Source organism: Helicoverpa zea, chromosome 7 (genome assembly GCF_022581195.2).
Source record: "Helicoverpa zea isolate HzStark_Cry1AcR chromosome 7, ilHelZeax1.1, whole genome shotgun sequence".
Taxonomy (NCBI): domain Eukaryota; kingdom Metazoa; phylum Arthropoda; class Insecta; order Lepidoptera; family Noctuidae; genus Helicoverpa; species Helicoverpa zea.
The window spans coordinates 10,301,443-10,326,082 of NC_061458.1; the positions used below are offsets into that span (position 1 = coordinate 10,301,443).

A 24,640-nucleotide genomic window follows, 5' to 3' on the forward strand; every position below is an offset into this window, starting at 1 on the left:
TTATCGAGCTGTCGAGGAATACGACCTATTTAAGACACTGGTAGATCAAGGATAAGGGGTATTATCAGAATAGGCTGTTTATGCATATGCCTTGCCTTTATTTAACTGTGATTTTATAAGGACACAAGCTATTGGGCTCAATTTAAAATAACACAAATTGATATGCCCGATTCAGAGAAGAAATACAATGTAGCATAGAGTATTACGAAAAAATCTTTATCGGGACACTAAACATACATTGTATTTCAATAGAAGTCTGCCCATAAACGTGGTCGTTGAGAGATAACACGTTGTTTGAGAGATCACCGCGTGCTATTGACATGTGAACGATTTTCACTTGTTTATCTGTGAAGCTACAATATAAATAAAGCGTCCCTACGATCTAAGTAAACAATCTATTATCGTTTATCTTATCCCAGAGTGACAATGTCGAATGTTTTTTTTTGTTACTTTTGCGTTTTTAATATTACATCTCTATTATTTACGAGATTGTTTTATGTACTTGGGATTTTGCACTCTGCAACTTAGTTTTGCGGTTTAGGTAGGTACTGCTAATGCCGATTTTGCTTATGCTACAATACCTATTTAAACAAAATTAATAAATCATCATCCTCCTCCGAGCCTTTTCCCAACTATGTTGGGGTCGGCTTCCAGTCTAACCGGATTCAGCTGAGTACCAGTGCTTTACAAGAAGCGACTGCCTATCTGACCTCCTCAACCCAGTTACCCAGGCAACCCGATACCCCTTGATTAGACTGGTGTCAGACTTACTGGCGTCTGACTACCCGTAACGACTGCCAAGGATGTTCAATGACAGCCGGGACCTACAGTTTAACGTGCCATCCGAAACACAGTCATTTGGTGTCTAAGCTATACTTAGAAAGTACATACAAACTTAGAAAAGTTGCATTGGTACTTGCCTGACTTGGAATCGAACCCGCGCCCTCATACTCGAGAGGTTGGTTCTTTGCCCACTAGGCCACCACGACTTAAAAAAAAATTAATAAATAGGTAGGTACTTATTCATGTAAAGACACTGTACCTATGTATAAAAGTTCTACGATTACATTACTCAATTTTTATCTTGATTAACAACCCCAGGAATCATTATCACTATTAATCTGTATTGTACATAAGTACAGCATTCTCTGAATTGAGTGGCAGTTGATTGATATAAATTTTTAATGAAATCAATTTGATAAATGAATAGTAAATTGTTCGATTGTCCTCATTCCGTAGTAGTGTATTGATAGCGTGTCACGTCACTACCGCGAAGGTTTGTGCGATTGTCGAGAGCTGACAGGCGATATCGATATGCAGGGTGGCACCGTGGTACGAGGTACCTACATTTATCTCGTATTGTAATAGTCGTGGCTATCTGCGGTGGTCGGTGGTTGAGTTGCGCAAGCACAGGCGGTCAGGCGCGCGAGGCCGCCACTCGGCCTCATTCTCGTTAGGTACGCAAATGTCAGGATCAAGGTCGCTTTATGAACAGTCAAGAATTTATTCAAACTCGTTCATGATTAACGTTTTATTCTTTATCTGTTTATTGAGCTCCTTAACTGCTAATTGTAGCCGCAGGGGGCTTCTATGAAGGTAATAAAGTTCGTACAGATTTGACATAAAAGCGCAATAAAGTTCTGTTTAAACTTTGAGGATGTTTTTTTAGTAACTACATAGCTTCCCTTCCCGGCTCCGCAGTTACTAATTTACTTAGTTCAGTTCAATTTTTCAATAATTTTCTGTCCCAACAATTCCTTCGTCTGAAAAACTCCCACACGTAAGTAGTATTCAAACTACGTACTTACTAAGAAAACGAGACGGATAATGTTCTTTGTCGAGCAATCAATATTACATTATTGTGAGCTACAATTTAAATTGATATCCCGCCGTCGTAACTCGGTATCTTTTCAATCCTTCCCCAGACACAATCTTATTGGTCGTAAAGCTTGCTCCTTATTGCTTTTGCTGTTTATACGTACTTAGTTTAAAGCAGTATGTACTTACACAAATCCCAGTTCGTGTTTTGAACGGCTACTGATTTCTGACGCTTTGTAGGAATAAGGAAAAATAAAAAGCCACAAATAAAACAAGTGTAAATATAGAAACGCTCTCATTTATTCGATCAATAGCAATAAGTGGGTTCACAAATTCGGTACAGTATCTCTCGAGCTGAAAGTAATTGTTTGTTCATGATTATTGTATTCAAGTCAGAACTACCGATGCGTGACGTTCGCTAAATTGTAATAACCCACTTCACACGCGCCAAGATGTTTCTACTTTTGCAAGGAGAATTAACAAAAGCGCCAGGTAGATAAGTTAATAATATTTCAAGAGAATTAAAAGTTTATCATTAATCTCAGGCTTTCTAACGAAATAGGTACGCTAAATAGATTTTACGGTTATTTTTTACTGTATTCAAAATATTTATAAAGTGTCTCAAGACAAACAAGCGCCGTGTGAAATAGGCTCTACAAGCAAACCGTCGACTGACCCGACACTGCCGTAATACAAACAATTTCTTACCGAAATAGCTGCAACGATCATCGAGCATTCATTAAACAAAAACAAGCGTTTGATTACCATCTATTTGAGCTATTATTTAAGTATTTTAATATTCAGACTTTAAATGCAATTAATGTGAAATATAAAGTGGTACTTTGCCGGCAAAACGTTCCAGCGGGCAATACAGAAAAACTAACATTTAATTAGTTCCAATTACCGCGGGCGTCTTGGCCGAAGCTATTATTTTATTGTATCGTTATATCTACTATATACTTCTATTAAAAAGGTAATAACTAAGTCTTCTTATACAGTTATTTGAGTCGATAAGTAAGATGTTTACATAAACAACAAGTTTTTGTTACCAATTTCGACTCGCTTTTCTGAATTAATTGACTCTCGGTTTATTTACTGATCGTGAAACTTAGCCAATAGAACAATAGACTGAATTTAGTTTAGTGAAAGTTAAACTACAAATTAAGTTACAATATCTTTGGTATCTAACTACGATCAATCATACTAAATTAATTTTAATATTAATTGAACACTTTTCCTTTTAATCTTTTTTATGTGTATTTTAAATAAGTTTTTGTTTCTTAACATCGTACATGGCTGAAAACGTGACATAAAAAATAAAAATGTCGTTCTTCTAAATAAAACGACCTAAACTTAAAATAACGCGACTAGCTACAACAGACTCATAATTTCACACGCAAAACACGATTACTAACCGTTTTACCTACTCAATGAAAAATGTCAACAGCGGTCATTATGATTAATTTTTGTTATTACCATTCTTTTTTTTTCTTCCATAAAAAATAACACTAAATTCATTCATTCACTCATTCATGAAAACTTCGTAAAACTCAATGTATCGTTGATTCGTAAGTGTATTCGTATCAAAAATGACTAATTGTCCACTGAAATTAAACAAAGGAATATCTTCGTCAATCAAATCATATTTTTTCTTTAGTTTGCTTTCCATACAAAAAATATGCCCAGTCTTCAAGAACATCTAAGACCCGTAGGCTATTTAGGGTTAAGTGGGCGTTGCGTGGGCAAAAACACCAACACACAGATATTGAATTAATTACTTACTAGACATCGTTAGAGTACATTATTTGTTACTATTGCCGTATCTTTTGGCGTTGAATAAGACATGGATACGCTTTTTGCATAAATTAAACTATTAGATAGAAGAGAACTCCCTTATTACTCATTAGGTAGGATTCAAACAGTGAATTGTCAGTTAATTGTTTACATCGCAAATGGGGTCTAATTAAGTGTTGGTTTAAAGGTCACCGGTGCTGAATTCTAAATCTCTTCGCACTTTGATAGGGACTCTAATTTCTTCTTCTTTTCAATCCCGATAATACTAACAAAAAAAAAAACAATTATCATAAGACTAGTTTGTCATTCACACCCAATTCACACCTCTAAAATTTGGGGTTCTATCTCAAAATATATCGAAAATCAAAAGTATTAGGGGGATTTCGCATGTTCAAAAACACAGGCAACATCTATTTATTTACGGCTGCCATGTTTAAACTGAAAATAAACACGTCAATATCAGGTTTCATGAAGGGCTTCTCGGATGAGTGAACGCTTTCGTACCTAGGTGTACCTATGTGTTTAGGACATGTAAAACTCTACATACATACTTTGGTAAATATTTATAAATACATTTTTTTGCCTGTAGTCTGGGCACACCGCTACTACTCTATAGGTTCCTTTGATAATAACCATGGTTTGTGCCAATTTGTTACTTACAGGCCGGTTCTAATAGCAGCCTGTACGCCATTATAGACCAAAATCCAGGTTGTCCTAAAACTGAATCCTATAATGATGTGTGCGTTTGTTATTATCTTTCGCAGACTCGGCTGACCGTCTCCTTGCTGCTGCATACACGGCCAGCTTCGAAGGTGACGGGAGGCTGGAGTCTCGGGGCCGGACCAGTGACTCTCGGGATTCGGCTGCGGGGAGGGACGCGGAGGTCGGTACTGAGGGCAACTTGCGAACTGTGTCGTATGGGAGGGGTGAGCTGCGAGAGGCCGTTGATGCGATAGACCCGGAGCCGTCAGAGTCCTGGAACAAATTGTTATGATAAAATCTGAGGAAATAATAGCAACAGAGACAGAGGTTACTGAACATTGTTATCGTTGATAACTTTTATCCAACTGCCAACAAGGGCTGATGACCCTTGTAATGTGTTTGCAGAATAAGAAAACTCGTATGTTCCGAAGCCGCAAGTAGGTATTTATTTACAATAGTTACCTACCACTGATATTATAGAGCGTCATAAAATAATCATGTTATTACCATAAACCGGCCTTGGAACAGGCCGTTGACATTACATTACTCAGCTTTGGCGAGCTAAATTTATCTTCAATGGAACTAGAAAAGGTATTGTTTGTACTTCTGATTCCATACAAAATTGTGGCTAAATCTGTCTGTTACGTTGTATTAGTTAAATCGGATTTCGGAGTGATTTTGTACATTCAATCATAATTACCAATAATCAATCAAATTACGGTACTTAGTTAAGTTACCTAAATCTAAAAATAAACCAGACTACACCGACTAACGTCATTCTGTAACAAGACTATTGATTCCATCTGCGATAACAAATTAACTTGTTAGTGGATTAAAATTGCAGTTCATTTGAACGCATTCATCATTCGTAATTGAGTGAAGAAATTGACCTATCGTTCACCTGTCGACCGCGGAGATAGCTTAGGTAGCTAGTAGGAACACATGCATGGTGTTGGCACTCTCTAATCACTCACTTAGAAACTAACATGTGAACCGTTTCTACTTTAATGACTTACTGGTGGCTAACTAGCCAAGCGTACTACACGGAGCTTTTAGCAAGAAAAAGCATGTTTTTATATGATAAAGTAGCTAAAAAAGTGCTAACTTATTTTAGCACTACGTCGTTTTCAAGTACGAGGTAAATAAAAAAATTGTAGCTGTCTAAGGCAGGTTTCTGAGAACCTTTATCAGTGCTTTATCTATTAATTTTAAAGGAAAATGGCTAAGGATAAATTACACTTTATCAATGATCCGACTACTGAAGGGAATCTTGACACTTATCTAATTGAGGAACTACATACCTACATAATCTGAAGCTTAGAGTAGTTTTGTTTCATGAGAATTATTAAAGACAAACTTGGCGATAGAAAGATAGTGAAAGAGAAAGCACAACAGTGCTGAAAACTAGTCCATTATGTATTATCTAGGTGGGAAACGGGTTTACCGTTCCAGTTCAACATCGAACCTGAGATAAAACTTCGATAAACTGTGCTGTATGCTGTGCTGCTGTGCTGTATGCTGTTTCCTCATCTTATCAATTTAGTACCCATGCACTTCCTATTTAAATAAATATTATGGTGTACTCTGTCCCAAGTAAAGGCTGTTTTTTTTTTCTGGAAAACCAACTGCATTTAAAACTGATGTAATGTTTGGAGTTTTCACTGGTGTACGTACCTATGTAATAGCTAGTTCAGCAATTTTAGTATAATTTAAAAGTAGGTACGGTTTTATTCTATTGCGATATTATTCAATTAACACAATTATGTATTATAGTGATAGTACATAGTATGTACTATCACTATAATACATAGTAGTAGTAGTATGATAGTGTAGTGCGATGCGCGCTCGAGAACGGTCGCGTTTTCGCTGCACAGTACGAATATTATATTCGCGTTTTGCGCGGCAATAGCCGCTGCCCGTCTCAGTCGCGATGAGTTCTAAACCGCTCATCGCCAACGAAGTGTTGGCATTCATTAATCATGCCATCGATTATATGGATGAGGTCAGCATCGTGCAGATCTGCAGATCAGCCTACAAAGAGGACGAGGTTTGCAGTGCAAAGCTGCTGCTCTACAAGTCGCTCGGACAACTCGAGCAGATGCCATCCCGCCGAAGGGACGGTGGCGACAAGAGCCTGCAGGACATCATCTCCCTGCTGAAAAGGACGGATCCTGACGACGTGCCTGAATTCGTGGCGAAGGACTTGCATAAGCTGCCTCCCGTCACGTTCGATCACGTCGACGTCACCAGGCTGCTGAAAGACATAACGTGTCTGAAGGCAAGCCTGGAGGATATGAAGTCGAAGATGGAAGCTTCACAGGTTACCATCAGTGACCTGCGTGGTGAAGTGGCGTTGTTGCGCAACGCTGTTTCCATAAGTGGGTCATTAGATATAATCAATGTGAATACACGTCGCGGGGCGCAAAATGCGTCGGTCATCAGTTTCGAGTCAGCGAATTCGAGTGCGTCACCGATCGCCGATGTTGCTGACGACGCACCCCGCCCCGCCGCCGCCGCCGCTGCTGTGTCAACACCTGCGGCCGAGACATGCGTAGGAACATTAACCCCCAAACGCGCCTACGCGGCAGTAGCAGCCACCAACAAGCCCGTTGTGACGCAAACAAAGCGGGCCAAAGCAAAAGGGGGTAAACAAACCCGTGGCACCTCACAGCCACAGACTGGTCCTAAGAAGGACATGTGCGACAAGGCTTCATAAAGGTTGAAAGGAGAAAGAAGAGGCCACCTTGTAGGAATCAGTGCGGTACCGCACAAACTGGACCCCACATCCTGCTGCGTCCTGCAGTACCAACGACGCAGTTGTACGTGTCCCGTCTACATCACACCACGACGGTGGAGCAGATCGTGGAGTATGTCCGATCCAAGACAAACTGGACCTTGAGGGTGGCGAAGTTGGAGTCGCGCCACAATACGAACTTCAATTCGTTCATGGTGCGAGTTCCAACTCATTACATCGAGACATTCCTGAAGGAAGAGTTTTGGCCGAAAGGTGTCGTTTATCGGAGGTTCCGAGGATGGCTACGCGACACCTCGCTGCGTAACACGACGCCGACACTTCGTGTGCATTAGTTTTTTAAGTTACATAAATAAAATATGTATTAGTGTATGTTTTAATGTTATAATATTCGTGTATTGTATTTTTCTATGGGCCTTAGATGCCTGATTCAAATAAATAAATAAATAAATAAAAATTATGTTTGGCATTAAACTTTCCTGTTTAATGGTAAATCCTAAAAAAGCTTACTGTATCGAGGTAGACAAAAACTCACTAATTACCGGTCACAAGGTAAATATCTGTTTGTATAGGTATAATCAGGGTCGTTTTCCGGCCAGTGACTGCCAGGATAATGACAATAATTTCCGTTAACAACAATTTACCTTTACCTATTTTATACAGTTATATTTTGGACATCGATGTGTGAGTAGGAATAAAGAAATCTAAAATGTAGAGTGAGAATGTAAAAGACCTGTCAAGAACTGTAAAGTTGTGGAATCTCGCGAATTGATTGTTTCAGGTAAATAAACAAATGGTATGATGCCGTCATGTCTCCTCTCCACCGCATTCTTGTGTGTGTATTGCTAATACATATGCAGGTACCTTTTTAAGTTGCAAATACTTCTTTGTGTTTACTGACCTTACGCGCATCTCTATGTTCCAAGCGGTCGTATCGCGTGTTCCTGGCGGAGGGCTTGCGAGGGGGGCGAGGCAGCGCGGAGGGGGGCGGGGGCAGGCTCGAGGAGCGCGTCTGCTGGGAAGCCCTGCCCTGGCGCTCAAGGAGCAGTGCCTCTTCCCCGCGCCCGCCGCCGCCCCGCGCGCCCACCGTGCCCAGCCCGGGGAAGCAGCAGAGGCCGCGCTGTCAATGGCATGTCATTAACAGATTTGTTATTTTTAGTAACATTTCAAATGAAAAGATAGAAAGATATTAATTGGGAATACCACTGATATTTTTATCTTATCGATTTATGTAGAAACATTTAGGCTAATTAAGTTTTCGTTGTGGTAGGTGCTAGTCTCAAATCTAAAGAAATACTGTTTCAGTCCCAGTTTAGTCTATATGGGACTAATGAGATCAAAGTTGACTCTAGCTTTAGAATTAGGGTCAATTCCCACTGAAAGAGCAGCGGCCGGCAGCGGCCGGCAGCGGCCGTAATTGCAAGGGATTGAGCGCGAGCGCGGCGGGCCGCGCGGCGCCGCACCGCGCCGCGCTCTTACATTTTCCGTGCTCTTACGGCCGCTGCCGGCCGCTGCTCTTTCAGTGGGAATTGACCCTTAGAGTGAGACATTATGATATTTTTTATTAAGGTAAATGCATTATTCAATCTTTAATCATATGGTAATGTCAACATTATGTAAACAGCACCATTAATATGCTTCAAACATTCCATGATTTCGTAACAATTATATTTATAAGATGAACTAAAACAAATTGGGTTGGTGTGGCAACGTGTTATCGAGTTAATGAACTGGCACAATAGAACAATACGGACAAACGCCAATAATTAGTGATTCTTACCTCATTACGGAAGCGGCGCTGCCCGAAGAAAGTTATAACGTGACCACTCTAGTAAGACCACTCATATTCATTAATATTCTGACGCCATTTATTTTATACTGTATAGAAAAATGTATTGCGTTCCCTAATTCTTCATACGGCGAGGTAGTCATAAGAAATAGAAGTTGATTAAGGTTATAACGCTAGTCTGATGAATACTTTATGAAAGTTCAAAATCAATGAATTTAAACTTTACAACTGTATAACTTTCAATCTTTACTCAAATTAAGTTAGATAAAAATGTCAAGTGAAAGGAATTATTTCACTTATTTCTGTGTAGTGTGTGAGATTCAAAGTGGCCTATATAGAGCAGTCTTGTTATAACAACAGTGTCAGTAGGCTATCACTGCAACACTCCAAACAAAAGCGAATACATTAATGTTAATATTACGAAGACGCAAATACGCGCTCATTGTTTATTTTCGCCAATCGAGGGCACTCTTCACAACATCACCAAGCCTAGTGTTAGGAACAGCCAGTAAAACCACAACAAACAAAACATGATGTTTATTCTAAAACATGCTTCTAAAAATGTGATTAATATTACATTGAATATGACTTACAAAAATATATCTGTATACAATTCCTTATTAATTAGATAAAAGCCTCAGATTAACGGCGAATATAATATCGATATGAATAACTTATGTTATTCTAGTCTCGGCACAATTTTTTAATTGTTATTTCATACAAATGGGTCAAACTTTGACATCTAATGGTTTACATACAAGCACCTCTTAGCAATAACAACACAATAGGCATAAACCGTCTTACCACAAAAACTTTTTAACGTCAGTTTAAGACTTGTCTAAAACAATGTCAAATTATGACGTTGACATATGGTTCATTTTGGAGCCACATTTTTTTTAGACAAGTGTAAAACAGTGGTTAAAGTTTTTGTAGTAAGGCCATCAATATCTAAATTAATGAGATTTACAATAATTGAATATCTTTCCCTAATATAGCTGCGACATTATCATAATGGTTTATGTAGCCTTCTCAAGTTAAACAGACTTGTTTGAAGGATTTAAGATCATCCTAATCAAGGGTTTACAGAGATAAAATTATGTTAGGTTAATCTCGCAGTCATCACGCGGTTATGCACATTCAAGCTATATACCGACTTTGAGGCAACTTAATATTATATGAGACTATAACTTCCTCTAAAGATATAATAAGGCTTATTTTGTTTAATTATAGGAACAAAATCTATGTTGCTGACCCATAATCAAAACAAATATAATTTCAATTCCTTTAGCATGTTTTTAATTTAAATAAATACAAAAACAAACGTAATTCTTATTCTATGTTTTATTTTAAGGAGTACATTTTATAAATGGGCCGAAAAAATAATATAATAGGTACTAACTTTGGCATATTTTTGTGACCAATGCCTCTGTTTTACTTCTATATAAAATCAGGATCACTCGAATATCGTAAGAAGTTAATTATCATTTAATTGATACCTTTCACCTTGTACAATAGTTTACAACAAGTGAACCTTAACTGGAACATAGAATACCACTGTACTCGATTATTTTGCTTTTTTAATTTATATAAAAGTATCAAAATATAAAAAGTGAAATATTGAATTCACATTTTTTTAATTGACTGACTGACAGTGGTACTTCTAGATCTGTATTAATAAATTATTTTCGTTCGAAAAAGCTGCCATGTGGTTGATAACTCCTGAGATGCTAAACATATTTTCATTAGCTTTTGGAATATTTTGCAGCCACAAATATCGAAAACAATTTATTAACACAAACCTTGATGAAAATTATCTTAAAATTGGTGAGTAATCTACAATTTATCCTTATAATCTTATAAGACTAGTTCGATACTAGTGGAGTGTAAGAAAACAGTTGTAAATACATTTACGGAGATTCTTAAACGCTATTTGACACACTTACAGTTAAGACACGGTTAAAGGCACACCATTTAACTAGAGTTTAGATAACTACTGTCTTTGTTGGCAGTTAGGGGTTAAGAAAACTTGGGATAAAAACATGGAACACAAAACGAAGCATTGTTCGTTAACATTTGTACATCGCCGGAATGTCGTGTGTGAGTAAGCGGAATTTATCGAGTTCAGGAATGTTTTTTAATATAAAATGATAGAAAAATGCCTAGTTCGAGAGATCGGTAGTGCAGTCGAATATAAATTTAAATTAGTTTCGAGAATATTAATATTTTTTATCAAATCTTCAATTCTTAATTATTTCGAATCGAATAATCGTTTTCGAATTGGAATTCGAATTGTCAAACCGTGATGGTGTGACATCAAGACAAAGATTGTATAACCCCAGCACATCAAACAATTTTTAAAATTGAATAGCTTGCGGCATCGATATGGATAAATAGCACTGTACCGCCATAGGTATATTATATATTGTGTGAGAGTAATCAGTTGTAGTAGCTGACTTTAATTTCGCGCTGCATATAAATATTATAGATAATTTTATTTTAGAAGTTGATACTGGTTATACAAGAAGTAACGATTGCTTTTTCACTCATTTTACTCAATAACTGTCTGTGGAAGAAAAACGTGGACCAGTGTCTCTCGACACTATACGTGCTGTTTGGGCTGCGATTAATAACAAACTTATCGAAGTGGATATCGATAGCAACCATAGATGGTGGTGGCTTAGTTAAAACCGCATTCCAATTTTGTATTATAATGATCGTGATTATGGCGCTAGTGTAGCTAAAAATCGATAAAAACTTTTCATATATCTAATTTTTCGAGAAATTTTGTCGATGTTAAATGGTTGTAGATGGGTAGGTATGTGTGCGGTTAGTGGTGTCGGGTCAGTAATAGTCCCGGTGCGGGTCGGGCGGCAGGTAACTCACGGCAGGCACGGGCGGCCGCTCCAGCCGAGACTCCAGCGCTGCGAGTTGCTCGTCCAAGCGGAGGGATGTGCTGTCGAAGCCGCAGCCTGATGACATAATAAATTACACTTAGTTGACGATAGGTTGGGAAAATATTGGATGGTTTTTAGAAATGAAATTGATGGAGTCGTCCTCCTTTTCACTGTTCATGATATTATCGATATGATAAAATGAACTTAAAACACTGTAATAATTTGAATTCGATTCAGTTAAACATCTCAAAAAAGAGACATAAAGAACGTTAAAGTTCGATCAAAAACTTTCGTCAGTAAAAAATACGAGTAATAAAAAGTAAGTATTAAGGTCGATAAAAAAATAACCTCAACAGTAAGATTCGTATTCAGTTCACCTACCATTGTAATTTTGAAAAAAAAAACCGCATCTTATAGATTTCTTGACAAAACCTATAGATGATAATATTCGCAAAGCATGGGGTTTCAAAAAGGCTTTTTACTCACCACTGGAGTTATCGTTGTGCGGCGAGTAGTTCCTCCGCGCGAGGTGTCGGTAGCGGCCCGCCACGCTGCCGCCGCCCTCCGCGCTCGAGAACGACGCGCCCGACGACAGACCCACTGCAAATGTACAACACGCAAATCAAATATAAGGCTGAATACAACTCACAATAAAACCCTTATTTTCAGTAGTAATAAGAGTTGGGAATCAGTGGTCATCCAAACACTTTTTGCGTGAAAGTGATCTCATTTCTACAGACAAAAAGTCCGGACTTTTATAAAAAAGATTGAATAGATTACAATCTGTATAGATATACAGATTATGAAAAAAAATAAAAATAATATGTTGCTACCGGTTTCACCTGTCTGAAGTTCACTAAAATATGGCGAAAAATTTTGTCACAAAAGAACCCCCATGGAGTTTAATTGGAGGGACTATAGACTACTACCCCCCAACTATGGAGGTACTTCTAAATCCACATTACTGCGGGTTTCATTAATTTTCTTAAGTTGTTTTTTTCAGTGACTCACCAAGTTCCTCGCGGCTGGAGTTGTTCCTCAGTGAGGCGCCGCTGTCGTAGGCAGCACTCGTGTGCTTCTGCAAAACTTTGATCATCGCGTCACGCTCTGCTACTTTAGATTCTAGTTCCTTTACCCTGTGGATATATAAAAAGACACATATATTAGTTAAAATTTACTTCCTAAATGTCATAACAAGGGGGTTACACACACAAATATACGTCAGGCATAAAATTGATCTAAATTGATCTCAGCAAAAAATATTCCATCTGTTGTTCAAATGAATGGTTTATACACAGATCCCAGAGAAAAATCTTAGTTATAAAACATGAGAATAATTTCTCACCATTTTCATTTAACATACACACCCTATAATAAAAGTACATAAATATGAAACAAAAATTATACAAAGAGCTGAATTGAAAGCCTCTTCCTTTTTGGAAAGTCGGTTAAAAAATGCTGAGCAATACACACCTTCCCTCCAAATCAGCGAGTTTCTTCTGCGCGGAGTGAAGTTCGTCCATGTGTCGTATCTTCTCGTTGCGAGCTTCAGCCATCAGCCGCTCGGACTCGGCCGACGTCTTCTCCAAGGCCGCGATCTTCGCGTCCCTGAACACGGAACTGTTTTGACTTACAATGGAACTTCTTTTTAGGTTTTGAGCGTTGGTTGAGTATGAATGCATTGAGGGGAATCATCAAATTAGCCTTAGTTGGTGGAGCCAAAGGGATCATTTTTTGAGTGACTAAAACTCATCGGTATTTTTGGAATCCTTTTGTATACAAGAGCTGTGGTAAATCTGTCTAGGGTTTTCACTTTTCTTACAATTCGATATTTTATGAGGATGCGTGAATTACGTACCGTCGATACGGGCTTTATATTGCTCGGACCGACGAAACAGAGTTCCCGTATTACTCATCGTCTACCAACTTGCGAATTTAATCACCAGGCGACATCTCGCGTCCTCGTTTCACACAGGGACGAGAGGTTCTCACCATCACTTAGGTACAGATATGGTGCCATATGGTAGGCACAGCTGCAGTACTGACTTGGGTATGGAGGCGGCGGAGACGGCGGCCTGGCGCAGCGCCGCCTCCTCCAGGTAGCGCTGCTCCCACTTGGCGCACTCGCCCTCCAGCGCCAGCAGCCGCTCGTCGCTATACACTAGGCACAGCTGCAGTACTGACTTGGGTATGGAGGCGGCGGAGACGGCGGCCTGGCGCAGCGCCGCCTCCTCCAGGTAGCGCTGCTCCCACTTGGCGCACTCGCCCTCCAGCGCCAGCAGCCGCTCGTCGCTATACACTAGGCACAGCTGCAGTACTGACTTGGGTATGGAGGCGGCGGAGACGGCGGCCTGGCGCAGCGCCGCCTCCTCCAGGTAGCGCTGCTCCCACTTGGCGCACTCGCCCTCCAGCGCCAGCAGCCGCTCGTCGCTATACACTAGGCACAGCTGCAGTACTGACTTGGGTATGGAGGCGGCGGAGACGGCGGCCTGGCGCAGCGCCGCCTCCTCCAGGTAGCGCTGCTCCCACTTGGCGCACTCGCCCTCCAGCGCCAGCAGCCGCTCGTCGCTATACACTAGGCACAGCTGCAGTACTGACTTGGGTATGGAGGCGGCGGAGACGGCGGCCTGGCGCAGCGCCGCCTCCTCCAGGTAGCGCTGCTCCCACTTGGCGCACTCGCCCTCCAGCGCCAGCAGCCGCTCGTCGCTATACACTAGGCACAGCTGCAGTACTGACTTGGGTATGGAGGCGGCGGAGACGGCGGCCTGGCGCAGCGCCGCCTCCTCCAGGTAGCGCTGCTCCCACTTGGCGCACTCGCCCTCCAGCGCCAGCAGCCGCTCGTCGCTATACACTAGGCACAGCTGCAGTACTGACTTGGGTATGGAGGCGGCGGAGACGGCGGCCTGGCGCAGCGCCGCCTCCTCCAGGTAGCGCTGCTCCCACTTGGCGCACTCGCCCTCCAGCGCCAGCAGCCGCTCGTCGCTATACACTAGGCACAGCTGCAGTACTGACTTGGGTATGGAGGCGGCGGAGACGGCGGCCTGGCGCAGCGCCGCCTCCTCCAGGTAGCGCTGCTCCCACTTGGCGCACTCGCCCTCCAGCGCCAGCAGCCGCTCGTCGCTATACACTAGGCACAGCTGCAGTACTGACTTGGGTATGGAGGCGGCGGAGACGGCGGCCTGGCGCAGCGCCGCCTCCTCCAGGTAGCGCTGCTCCCACTTGGCGCACTCGCCCTCCAGCGCCAGCAGCCGCTCGTCGCTATACACTAGGCACAGCTGCAGTACTGACTTGGGTATGGAGGCGGCGGAGACGGCGGCCTGGCGCAGCGCCGCCTCCTCCAGGTAGCGCTGCTCCCACTTGGCGCACTCGCCCTCCAGCGCCAGCAGCCGCTCGTCGCTATACACTAGGCACAGCTGCAGTACTGACTTGGGTATGGAGGCGGCGGAGACGGCGGCCTGGCGCAGCGCCGCCTCCTCCAGGTAGCGCTGCTCCCACTTGGCGCACTCGCCCTCCAGCGCCAGCAGCCGCTCGTCGCTATACACTAGGCACAGCTGCAGTACTGACTTGGGTATGGAGGCGGCGGAGACGGCGGCCTGGCGCAGCGCCGCCTCCTCCAGGTAGCGCTGCTCCCACTTGGCGCACTCGCCCTCCAGCGCCAGCAGCCGCTCGTCGCTATACACTAGGCACAGCTGCAGTACTGACTTGGGTATGGAGGCGGCGGAGACGGCGGCCTGGCGCAGCGCCGCCTCCTCCAGGTAGCGCTGCTCCCACTTGGCGCACTCGCCCTCCAGCGCCAGCAGCCGCTCGTCGCTATACACTAGGCACAGCTGCAGTACTGACTTGGGTATGGAGGCGGCGGAGACGGCGGCCTGGCGCAGCGCCGCCTCCTCCAGGTAGCGCTGCTCCCACTTGGCGCACTCGCCCTCCAGCGCCAGCAGCCGCTCGTCGCTATACACTAGGCACAGCTGCAGTACTGACTTGGGTATGGAGGCGGCGGAGACGGCGGCCTGGCGCAGCGCCGCCTCCTCCAGGTAGCGCTGCTCCCACTTGGCGCACTCGCCCTCCAGCGCCAGCAGCCGCTCGTCGCTATACACTAGGCACAGCTGCAGTACTGACTTGGGTATGGAGGCGGCGGAGACGGCGGCCTGGCGCAGCGCCGCCTCCTCCAGGTAGCGCTGCTCCCACTTGGCGCACTCGCCCTCCAGCGCCAGCAGCCGCTCGTCGCGCTCGCGCAGCTGTCGCCGCAGCTCCGCCTCCCCTCCCCCCTGCCCGCCTGCAGCGCTCGCGCCGCCGCAGTTGCACTCGCGCTTCCTGTCACAACAACGAATGTCACGGTTATTTGTGAAATGACAGCACCAACCAAGGGGTATTAGGTTGACGGGTAACTGGGTTGAGCAGGTCAGATAAGGCAGTCACTCCTTGTAAAACACTGATATGCAGCTGCATCCGGTTGGACTGGAAGCCGACATCAAAATAAGAAATCGTGATAAGGACAAGAGGATGATTGTAAAATGACGGCAATCAGAAAGGTATGGAAAAAGAAACTTGCTGAGCCGACCCCAAATAAAATTGGAATAAGGGCAGGAGGTTCATGGTTGACACCATAACGTGTGATGGGTACCTGAGGGTCTGCAGCTCCTTCTCGAGCTGTGCGCGCAGTTTCCGCTCGGTGTGCTCGCGGCGGTCGGAGGCCTGCTGCAGCGACGCCAGCGCCCGCTGCAGCCCCATCACGCGCTCCACGTAGCCGCTCGCGTGACGACACTGGGGAAAGTAGTATTGTAGTATATAAGACCATATTTATTTCCTCGAAAAAATAAGACAAGATAACTTTCAAAGAGACTTTATAGGTTAGTGTTTTCATTAGGCTACTGTAGGGTGGTCCAAACCAATCTGGCCATCATGGCCATGGTTAATTAAAACAAATAACGAAGACGAAGTGTCCAAATAAGTATGTATATATAGGTATGCAACCTTTAACAAATATAAAAAGAATGAAGATGTCAGTTGTCAAAAGAAAGGTTTTTTTTGTTAAAATTATTGATTTTTCTTTTCCATATGTTTTAATACGAATTTTATGTTTTATATTTTTATTTCAATTTAACAACGATGTAAATACACAAGTAAAAAAGGCGAAGGACTTTTCTTTAAAATCTTGAAGGAACTAGAGATTACAATTTTCCACGAAGTTCCTGATCAACATTCGGGACGGACAACGCACATAACTAAATTCCGAACACAGTAAACGCATTTGGCCTTCCCTACCACCCGCTTTGTAGCTAAAATTGTTTTCTCCACAGGGACTCTCACAATGTTCGGCGACGACGGACGACATAAAGTTTGGTGCGAGCTATACGAACCTCCTCCTCCAGCCTCACGACGTTGGCCTGTGCATTGGTGAGCGCGGTGTCGAGTATGTCGATGTGCGTGCGCTGCTCCTGTAGCGTAGCGCGTTGTGCCGCCATCTCGATCTCTTGACGCTCTTTAGCACACGCTAACTCTTTATCTGCCGATAGACGAACTTTGTAGTAAAACTTTGCTAAGTGACTTATAATTTTTAAATGGTCCGATATGCCAAGTTCCCGCTGAATGAAAAGGAGCTCAAGAGCTATCATGTGGTTTCGTCACTATTAAACAATGGTGAAAATTAGGACATAACTACACCTCCTCAGTTGTATAATAAGCTTTATATAACTAGTAAATTATAAGAGCATGTATGGAAAAGTTTCAAACGAAAAATATTCTCTCTATAGGGATCGTTCATCACATCTTTCATTCGACTATTCTTGATTAATGTCCACAAACACAGTTAGTAAGGTAATAACTAAACAAAAGTCTTTTTTTATTGATTTTATTCGTCACTCTAGTGTAGAAGCCAGATAGAAAGATCGATTTCAACTTACTCTGTGTAATGAGTTGTGCTATGAGCATCTCTCTGTTCTGCAACTCCTTGCGTAAAGCCTCCGCATTGCTATCGTTCTCAGTGCGAACTCCTTGCGACAGTAGCTCCACCTACAGTAACATTTTGTCCTGAATATTTTTATCTAACTAAATTCATTTGGATTTAGTTAGACAGAAATATTCTATTATATAAGTATTTAATTATTACAGTATTACATTGAGAAGATATTAGGACTACTTAATTAATATAATTAATCGTGACCTGTTTAAACAGTGTCATGCTTCAACTTTTGTTTGAATAGAAAATCTGTTTTAACTGCTGCGATGAGTTTAGAGATCAAAAATAAAAGCAACAGACAAGAGTCTTGATTGACATATTTGAGTTTGCTCCCAAAATATCCACATACATAATATGAGGTCACTGTTACCTGTTGCTTAAGCGCGCGGTTAAGATCGTGCAGGCGGCGACAGTCGGCTTGCAGCCGCACTCGCGCCGCTCGCTCCAGTCGCTCCCGTCGCTCACACGATCCCACCAGCTCTTCGTGAGCAGTGCGGACTTTCTCTACTTCTTCTTCCAGCTATTTGACAAATACAACTTTGTTTTAAATCTAAGTCTAAGTTTTTATGTAATTTTTTCATGTTTTTTTATCCCAATTTTCATTTTCATTGCGAAAACAATAGGGTCCCGTTTTACCCTGTAGGTACGGAACCCTAAAATCTAGTCTAAACACGTTATCATGATTATGTATAATGATACATAACTTCATATAATAACAGTAAATTAACGTCGGTGTGACATACAAAACCAAAAAAATATGTCAAGACACACAAAAACTATTCCTACTGAACAAAGTTTATATAACTATGTGTAACTATAGTTCGGCCATTCAGAGAATGCGTTCCTGACACGTCGCGATTGAACTGACGACGTAATAACATTCATTGATTATTGATATAATAATGTTGTTTTAATGCTCCTCAATTGTTAAAACGGTAAACAACCAGCAAAAATATTTTTATCGTAACTGCAACGCCATTGCAAAGTTACGTCGTCAGTTCAATCGCGACGTGTCAGGAACGCATTCTCTGAATGGCCGAACTATAACAGCCTTACTTATAAAAATCAACTAATCATCTTCTAATCATTGTTTTAACTAATTACTACTTAAAGCCTTAAGTAGTGATTAAATTATTTTGACCTATAAACGTTGCTTAAGCATGTCTTAAGTAATGAACAGATAATGACATAAAAACATACTAATTTCTCAACACTACCAGAATGTTGGTAGCTTAAAAAAATATTTGTCATGAAAACGTTGTGTAATGGCAACAATGGCATCCGTAAAATATAAAATTAAAAAGTTGAGCTGTCAATAAACCGGAAATGAAAAATCAGCTGGTAAAGATCCAGCCATTTTGCTTATTAGCGGGTTAAACAAGGGTGTGAGGCTACTTAATTTGACAGCTCATTTAAGACATTGCTAAGAAAATGATTTATTTCAGCCACGTTTATAAGTAAGATTTTTTCTTAAACACCCCTTAAGTATAACTTATTATTTAATTCACGTTTGTAAGTAAGACTGCTAATGACTTATGGAATACCATCTTCGTCATTTCCTTACCTTATTAGTCTTAGCAACTCGTTCGCAGGCATCAGCCAGCTGTCTCTTGAGCTGATGGTTCTCCGCAGCCAGGGCATCGAGCACTGCAGTGAATGCATCGTCAGGTTCCTCTAGCTCGCCCTCGCCGCCGCTGCACCAACCACTGGACTCTGAACCTCCGGGGACTGCACGAACGCCCACACTGGGGGAAATAAATAGGATGTATGGTAGTTTTAGTATGGGACTTGTGGTCGGTTTCTATGGGAATAGCGGAAGAGTAGTGAAATGTCACTCAATTTTAATTTTATCCCTGCAAAACTTGCTATGACAGAAAGATTTTTTAAGTAATGTTTTAGTATTTCGAGGTAGGTATCTCTTTTGCTTTGTGAGGTAACTACTTGGAAAACCAAGTTAGTAGCCTATTGAGGCATATAAACTATGTCTGGTAAACCATTTTTCTGCTGCATGAAAGTGTTTTCAAACGCATTTTCTTCCTTTATAATACTAGAAGTAACAATGAGATAATATCTTGTAACTATTTTTAGATTAGATATCAATGACAACAAGACAATGGATATCTATATATCTTAAAAGGCGATTATTAAAACTAATAGTTTTCAAATACTAAGTTCCAAGTTCCACCAAGTTAGGTACTAAATGCACAAAAAACATTTTTTTTTCTATTTTACTGTAACTTCCTGTAACTTATATGGCATTGACTAGGTAAGACAGATGCCTAAAAACAGTAGCGGGTAGGGCGCGGTTTTGCGATGGCCCAGGGCCCCGGATAAAAGGGGCGCCGCAAGCCCCTCCAACCAATCCTTAAGCTAAGCGTCCACTTGTCGGTATCGTACGCAACGGACGTATCGCACGCAACGGATCGTAGTGTTATTTATATAGAAACTCATATAAGTGCGTCCACGTGTCCGCATCGTACGCATCGCACATCGACAATGCCGACACCTATGCTCCGAGAGGCAACTTTTGCGATGCCTGCCGATGACGTCATATGTAACGCCGATCACTGGACGCAGTCCGCGCGCTCGCTCTGCATCGTCAGTCGAAAATATTGGAAGAACTTTGTGTCATCGTTTAACTAATCAGGAAATAGGGTGTGATATTCTCCTTGTTCCGATCTGAATATGTTGTGTACAGATACTATAATATGTTTTCTTTTGTTGTCTTTTTTTCCAAATCTTTCTCTTCTGCTAACAAACAAGCTACAACGGCAAATATTCTTCATCGCTTTCCTCCATTCTCATAGAGTCCACACGTGCGTTCACTATGAAAATCCGAATGAACTGGCATCGTCAATCCGTATGCTGGTACTCACCATCGGTAATCCGTACGCTGCCGGTTCAGTGGACGCACTGTGAAATATTTATCCGTTTTGTACGATGCGTCCGTTGCCTACGATACCGACAAGTGGACGCTTAGCTTTATAGTTCAAAGTTTTCTTAATCGTGAATTCCCTAAAGAAGCTAAAAAAAAATTTGTACTCCTATTATGTGCTCTCTTGTGTAGTCCTCTTATCCTACTAATATTATAAACGCGAAAGTTTGTATGTATGGATGTATGGATGTTTGTTACTCTTTCACGCAAAAACTACTGAATGGATTTTAATGAAACTTTACAATAATATAGCTTATACATCAGAATAACACATAGGCTACAATTTGTAAACATATTGTTCGAAATACTAAACCTGCGCAGACGAAGTCGCGGGCACCAGCTAGTATTATATACTACTATTATTTGCTCTCTCATGTACTCCTCTTATATACTACTATTATGTAATCCTCGTATGTACTCCTTTTGTGTTCTATCTAATTCTCGCACATTTTTAGTTCATAAGAGAGTATGTAAGGGAGTACACAAGAGTTCATAAGAAGAGCACATAAGAGAGTACATAAGAGAGTACATAAGGGAGTACATAAGAGAGTAGATAAGGGAGTACATAAGAGAGTACATAAGGGGAGTACATAAGTGGAGAACTGAAGGAGTATATAAGAGAGTACATAAGGGAGTACATAAGGGGTGTACATAAGAGAGTATATAAGGGGAGTACGTAAGTGGAGAACATAAGGGACTACATAAGGGGAGTACATAAGTGGAGAACATAAGGGAGTACATAAGAGAGTACATAAGGGAGTACATAAGGGGACTACATAAAAGAGTACATAAGGGAGTACATAAGAGAGTATATAAGGGGAGTACATAAGTGGAGAACATAAGGGAGTACATAAGAGAGTACATAAGGGGAGTACATAAGGGGAGTAAATTAGTGGAGAACATAAGGTAGTACATAAGAGAGTACATAAGGGGAGTACATAAGTGGAGAACATAAGAGGAGTACACAAGAGGAGTATATCGGGTGTGTCATACCTAATCACATTAAATTAAATACATTAATACACTGGTTAATAAATGTTGATTACTACAAAGAAATAAATATATAAATCCATAGTACTCACCTCGTAAGATCAGGCTGTGACCTAGACAGGTTCAGTTTCTCTTTACTAAGCTTAGCCTTAGAACATTTCCCTTTAGCCTTCCTCGAATCATCCCGAGGAGGCGCAGGGGCGCGAGGCGAGGCGGGCGGGGTGGGACCGCGGGGGGTGGGCGACTGCGCTACTTCCTTTGCTAAATGCTTTAGTACTGACGATTGGTTGAGAAAGTCGTCGGGGATTTCGGTTATTTCCTAAAAATATAATACATTGTCAACCATTTCTTTGCAGGCATAACACTAGGAAGTGGTCAAATGGGTGCGTTTTTGGGGGTGCTGTGCTGTCCAAAGTATTTTGACTTGAAAAAGTGATTATTTAATAAGCCTAATTTCAATCATTTCTTTAACTATCTCTGCTTCAGTTTCCAGTCTTGCATCAAAATCTACAGGAAGTCAGTGTGATTTGTTTTTTGCTCTATTTCTTCTGTTACCCATCCTCATTCATATCCATACTCATTAATACCCCTGATTTTAATTAATTCAACTTTTTTGGTTATTGCTTTTTATGTTATTTATTTCAGTAATGAAAGACAACCAATTAAAATGACTAGAACATGCAATTCAGTAAGGTAATAAACATACCTGAACGCCATGATCAGGTGGGCTAGTATAAATCCTCTGGCCACCTATATCAATGTAGTTGGCAGTAGTAGTCACATTCTGTTCCTTATGCATCTTGGGTACAGGTATCCCACTAGGTTTCTTCACTCCTTCATTCTTTTTCAGTGTGTGGTATGGTGATGACTGAGTGGTAGGGTGTTTTACTTCACTACTTGTCCTTTCATGCTCTCTATTGGGTAAAGATTGCAGTAATAAATATAAAAAAAACATGACATATAAATGATTATTCTCTGAATAATTGTTTTTAAATATTCAGTGTTCTGTAAGAACTATTCAGCTGGATATATGTAGAATAAATTCTATACACAACACTGAACGATATGGCTAAATAATTGTCAAAGATTTGTTGAGTCCATACTTTTTACACGTACATGTAGACATATACTTCTTCAAGACTCATTTATTAGTTGCATCTTTTGCAATAGTTTTTGAATACCATAAACTAATTCTGAAATAAGGTCTCACCTGATAGGAGTAGGTCTTGGAGGCCAGGAGTCATCCTGGTTGTGTATGATAAGAGTATTGTAAGAAGATGAGGACACGTCCAGTGAGCTTCTATTGCTGTTGCCACCACCCACAGAGTCTTTAAGGGAGTTACGATTACTGCCTGTTACACTCTCCTGCAAATTACAAATTAAGTTTTACTGATAATTTCTTAGGTACAAAGAATGTAATTTTTTAAAAGACTGACAGTTTTAATTTGAGAGAATAGAGGGACTATTGCAATATGCAAGTTCATGCTTGTGTTATACAAAAAATATTTCCTCACCTTCAGGGAATTGCGGTTGTTATTGTTATTAGTCTGTGTCTGATTCTCTTGCCCCTGAGGCTCCACTCTGGCGGTGTGTCGGACCACATAGCGCTCTTCTCTTGATAGGTTCTCATTAGATGTTGATACATCTGTCTCACTGCCTGATAGGCTTTGCGGGAATCCACTTGGCACTTGAGGAACAAATATTGTGTAGAGTAAAGAATTATGATGCAAACTGTAACTTACTTGCTCATTTGGCTGTTTATTTATAATATTTGTAATTAAACATTCATTGACACATCAAAATGATTCTAATTAAGATATTGAATTTTCATGAAATAAATAAAACTATTCATTTTAGTTACTAGACTTCATGAAACACATGCATAACATTAGCAGGTTCAATAAGAATACAAATAAACAATGACTTAATTCTGCAACTCTTAGTACTTAGTCACTACAAACATCATACAAAAATAAATGTACAAAATAAACAATAATGTTGTAATTTAGTATGGAACTGATTTATAACGTTATTGCGGAAAGGAACGACACAATTTTGACATACATAAATGAAATAGCATTTGCAAACAAGGACGTTGTATATATGATTCATAACATTGGTATGTGATCAAGTTTATTGACAACTTGGAGTTACAAACTTACCAGTTTGCTTCTGTGTCCTCTGGATGTTATTAGCGAACGATAGGAACCTTCCCGTCGGTCGCATGGACCCCATATTGCTAACGTAGTAACCTGACAGATTTCAACACGAAATCATTTCACACCACACCACTGACCAACTACACTCGCACACTCCTGTATGTTAAGCTTATAGCATCTGGAAGTAAGATAAGTTACTCATGTTTATTGATACTGCTGTCTCGCATAGAAATAGAACACAATAAAAATCACAAGGTATAGTAGGCGTCGAGTTTCGACATAATGATATGTCTTCTCTGTGATAAAAATACAACTATAACTTCGTTTATGTGATAATATAACACTCATACACTTACAACGTCTATGGAGTTAGGATAAATTAAGAAAAATTAAAAATATTTTTGCACAAGCTTGAAAGCTTTTGATGGATGGGGTCAGCTGTCAAAATTGAGAATGGTAAATTCCATAGATATAATATTACTAAACAAGATTGCGCACGCTCAAAATATATATTTACGAAAATGAACTCTATTCTAACGCAATAAGGTACTAAATTGGTTGCATAATACACAGAGGCAAATCCGAGCCGAGAGGGATAGTTCGAACGGAGGCTGTTTGTCTCTTTCTAACACCTTGCCAGCATAAAAAAATGTTGTGATCAAAAGTTTTGTCTTCCCAAAAACAATTGAATCACTTATATTTTTATCTTATTTTAACAATTGTAAGTCAACAAATTAATAACAATCGCATTAATTTATTCGTATTTATTATTAAAACATAAACAACATAAATTTTTATTTTGCTTTTTTTTATTTTTTAGTGGTAACCCTGAACATTCTTGGCGCGTAATC

The 24,640-nt window shown here is 40.9% G+C and overlaps 1 protein-coding gene across 2 annotated transcripts; it reads right to left on the reverse strand.

Moving 5' to 3' along the window:
* Positions 1–2,100: 2,100 nt before the first annotated feature.
* Positions 2,101–24,260, reverse strand: LOC124631823. Of its 2 annotated transcripts, none has more exons than XM_047166440.1 (18): positions 24,146–24,260; positions 23,793–23,967; positions 23,145–23,317; positions 22,841–22,995; positions 22,337–22,544; positions 21,723–21,949; positions 19,270–19,450; positions 18,076–18,225; positions 17,650–17,758; positions 17,107–17,252; positions 16,371–16,510; positions 13,796–16,060; positions 13,223–13,357; positions 12,761–12,885; positions 12,236–12,349; positions 11,739–11,824; positions 7,968–8,186; positions 2,101–4,587 (listed from the first exon to the last, which is right to left on the reverse strand). In XM_047166440.1, exons 2-18 carry the CDS (start codon positions 23,863–23,865, stop codon positions 4,327–4,329), a joined length of 4,767 nt encoding a protein of 1,588 aa, XP_047022396.1. In that variant the 5' UTR covers positions 23,866–23,967; positions 24,146–24,260; the 3' UTR covers positions 2,101–4,326. The 2 variants fall into 2 exon arrangements, with proteins under 2 accessions (XP_047022396.1, XP_047022395.1); XM_047166439.1 differs by having other exon boundaries at positions 13,223–13,369.
* Positions 24,261–24,640: the final 380 nt, after the last annotated feature.